Source organism: Penaeus vannamei, chromosome 7 (genome assembly GCF_042767895.1).
Source record: "Penaeus vannamei isolate JL-2024 chromosome 7, ASM4276789v1, whole genome shotgun sequence".
NCBI lineage: Eukaryota > Metazoa > Arthropoda > Malacostraca > Decapoda > Penaeidae > Penaeus > Penaeus vannamei.
In genome coordinates, this window is record NC_091555.1 from 34,648,403 (window position 1) to 34,650,902 (window position 2,500).

The 2,500-nt window shown below is 47.2% G+C and overlaps 1 protein-coding gene across 1 annotated transcript in view; it reads left to right on the top strand.

Annotated features, from left to right (window-relative positions):
- The window catches only part of Oat (Ornithine aminotransferase precursor), a 14,350-nt gene that overhangs the window by 9,792 nt on the left and 2,058 nt on the right, over positions 1-2,500 (top strand). The window contains exons 3-8 of the mRNA XM_027355228.2: positions 29-253; positions 804-1,027; positions 1,302-1,395; positions 1,551-1,708; positions 1,808-1,900; positions 2,095-2,254. Of these exons, the coding sequence (XP_027211029.2) occupies positions 29-253; positions 804-1,027; positions 1,302-1,395; positions 1,551-1,708; positions 1,808-1,900; positions 2,095-2,254 (954 nt within the window). The remainder of the gene's footprint in view (positions 1-28; positions 254-803; positions 1,028-1,301; positions 1,396-1,550; positions 1,709-1,807; positions 1,901-2,094; positions 2,255-2,500) is intronic.

A 2,500-nucleotide genomic window follows, 5' to 3' on the forward strand; every position in this document is an offset into this window, starting at 1 on the left:
TGATAATTATCCCTCGACATATTTGCAGGTGTGTTCGTATGGGACGTGGAGGGCAAGAGGTACTTCGACTTCCTGAGTGCCTACTCCGCCGTCAACCAGGGCCACTGCCACCCCAAGATCGTTGGGGCGCTGGTCGACCAGGCACAGAAACTCGCTCTCACTTCCAGAGCTTTCCACAACGACATCCTGGGAGAATATGAGGAATATGTCACCAAACTTCTCGGTTACGACAAGCTCCTTCCCATGAATACAGGTAAGGCACTGGGTTTTGGTAATTGCTATTGAATGCGGCACTTGGGTAGTCAGCGTCTGTGAATGAGCAGTTCAGTTTAGAAGCGGAGGAGTGTTAACGAGGGAGGTGGTCTGGAGCGGGTGCGGGAAGAGGGTCTTGGCTTGTGGGTTTATTGAGGAAGGTATATGTAGGATCTCCAAGTGACCCTTGTGTTCCGAATCGATGACATGATGGTGGAGAGCTAGACTCTCTCCTCCGTCTGACGAGACGTATCATTTCATGCGATATATCCCCTCCAGGACAGGTGCTTGCTTCCACCCGCTGGAGTGTCAGATTCATCCGGCCGTGGCAAAGTGGCTGAGTTCGCGGGGCTGCTCAAGATTTCGGATTTCGACAGAAAGGGACAGCCTTTATTTCAGCCTGAGGCAGTTGTGTGGACTGATATCGTTTAAAAGGAGTAAGAGAGAGAGGGGGGGGGGAAGGAGCGAGAGAGAAAGTAAACATATATCTAGATAAGATAACGAGAAGAGACATAGATCTCAGTGCATCATTCAGACTCCTCCTTTCGTAGGCGTCGAGGCGGGCGAGACGGCGTGCAAGCTGGCTCGGAAGTGGGCGTACAAGGTGAAGGGCATCCCGACGAACAAGGCTAAGATCCTGTTCGCCGAGAACAACTTCTGGGGCCGAACGCTGGCGGCCGTGTCCAGCTCCAGCGACCCTTCGGCGTACAGCGAATACGGACCTTTCATGCCCGGATTCTCCCTCGTGCCTTATGATAACCTGCAGGTTCTTGAGGTTAGTTTTATCATGCTGTATCTTTTCATCCATTTTTATTCCTTCATCATCTCGTCCAATATTTAAAATTTTGCATAATCTAGTCGGCATTAACGCCAATTGATGTGGCACTTTTCAAAAAGAATTGCTTTTATAATTAAAGTGTTCATCCAATATTTTTGGCTTCAAATAAAGTTATGATTTCTTCTCCATCTTGCTATAGTTTGCTTTTTTTTCAATTTTGTTCACACGTAAATTCCATTGGAAAATCTCTGAGGCAATGTTCACCTTCTAGGAGGCGTTCGCGGACCCCAACGTGGCAGCGTTCATGGTGGAGCCCATCCAGGGGGAGGCGGGCGTCGTGGTGCCTTCGGAAGGCTACCTCAAGGGTAGGTCCCGCATTTCATGAGCAAAGTCGTGCAAGGATAGTCATTATTACTTTACACATGTCATGAGCAGAGGCATTATATATTTATTTCATTTAACAGTCTGTGTTATAAGTGCCTTTCAAATCTGAAGTATGAAAACACATTGTCGCCAACAGGCGTGCGAGAACTATGCACCCGCCACAACGTGCTATGGATCGCGGATGAGGTTCAGACCGGCTTGGCTCGCACGGGACGACGTCTGTGTGTGGACCACGAGGAGGTCAAGCCCGACTTGCTGTTGCTGGGGAAGGCGTTGTCAGGTGGCATGTACCCGGTGAGAGCCGAACTACATTCTCTTAAACTCGTGTTGAAACAATACTAGATCAGTTCTTGGACATACGCAATTCACTTCTAATGCACTTGCTACCCACAGGTGTCGGCAGTGCTAGCCAACGACGAAGTCATGCTAACTATCAAGCCTGGAGAACACGGCTCCACTTACGGCGGCAACCCTCTCGCCTGCAAGGTTGGAGTCTGCTTTGGACTTTCCCGCTTTCTGAAACACGTAGATCTTATTGCCGATTCATTTTCAATAGAGGGTGATTGGCAAGTAACCTCAACCAAATATAATGGCTAATCCGCATCTGATTAGAATTTTGCATTTTTCTTTACATACCAACATATGTTCTTTATCGAATTCAGGAAACTTTGCTCTTCCAGGTCGCCATGGCAGCCCTTGAGGTTATGGAAGAAGAAAAACTGGCCGAGAATGCCGAGAGGCTGGGCAACATTCTGCGCTCAGAGCTGTCCAAATTGCCTCAGGAAGTGGTGTCTGTCGTTCGTGGCAAAGGACTTCTCGATGCCATTGTCATAAACAAGAGTGAGTGAGGATGGCATTAAATTGTGAATGGGATCGTATGTGTGATGTGCCTTACAAAATTAGTGATCTTTAACGGCATTTTGTCGATGGTTTAAAGTAGATAATCATGATATAAAGTATCGTCTTCAGAAATAAAGAATCTTTAAAATTTTAAAGAACAAGACAACTAATACCTCAATTCATCTTGGTCATACAATTCATTCCGACTTTCCTCAGTCCTCATATAGACCAAGACCTAACTAACAC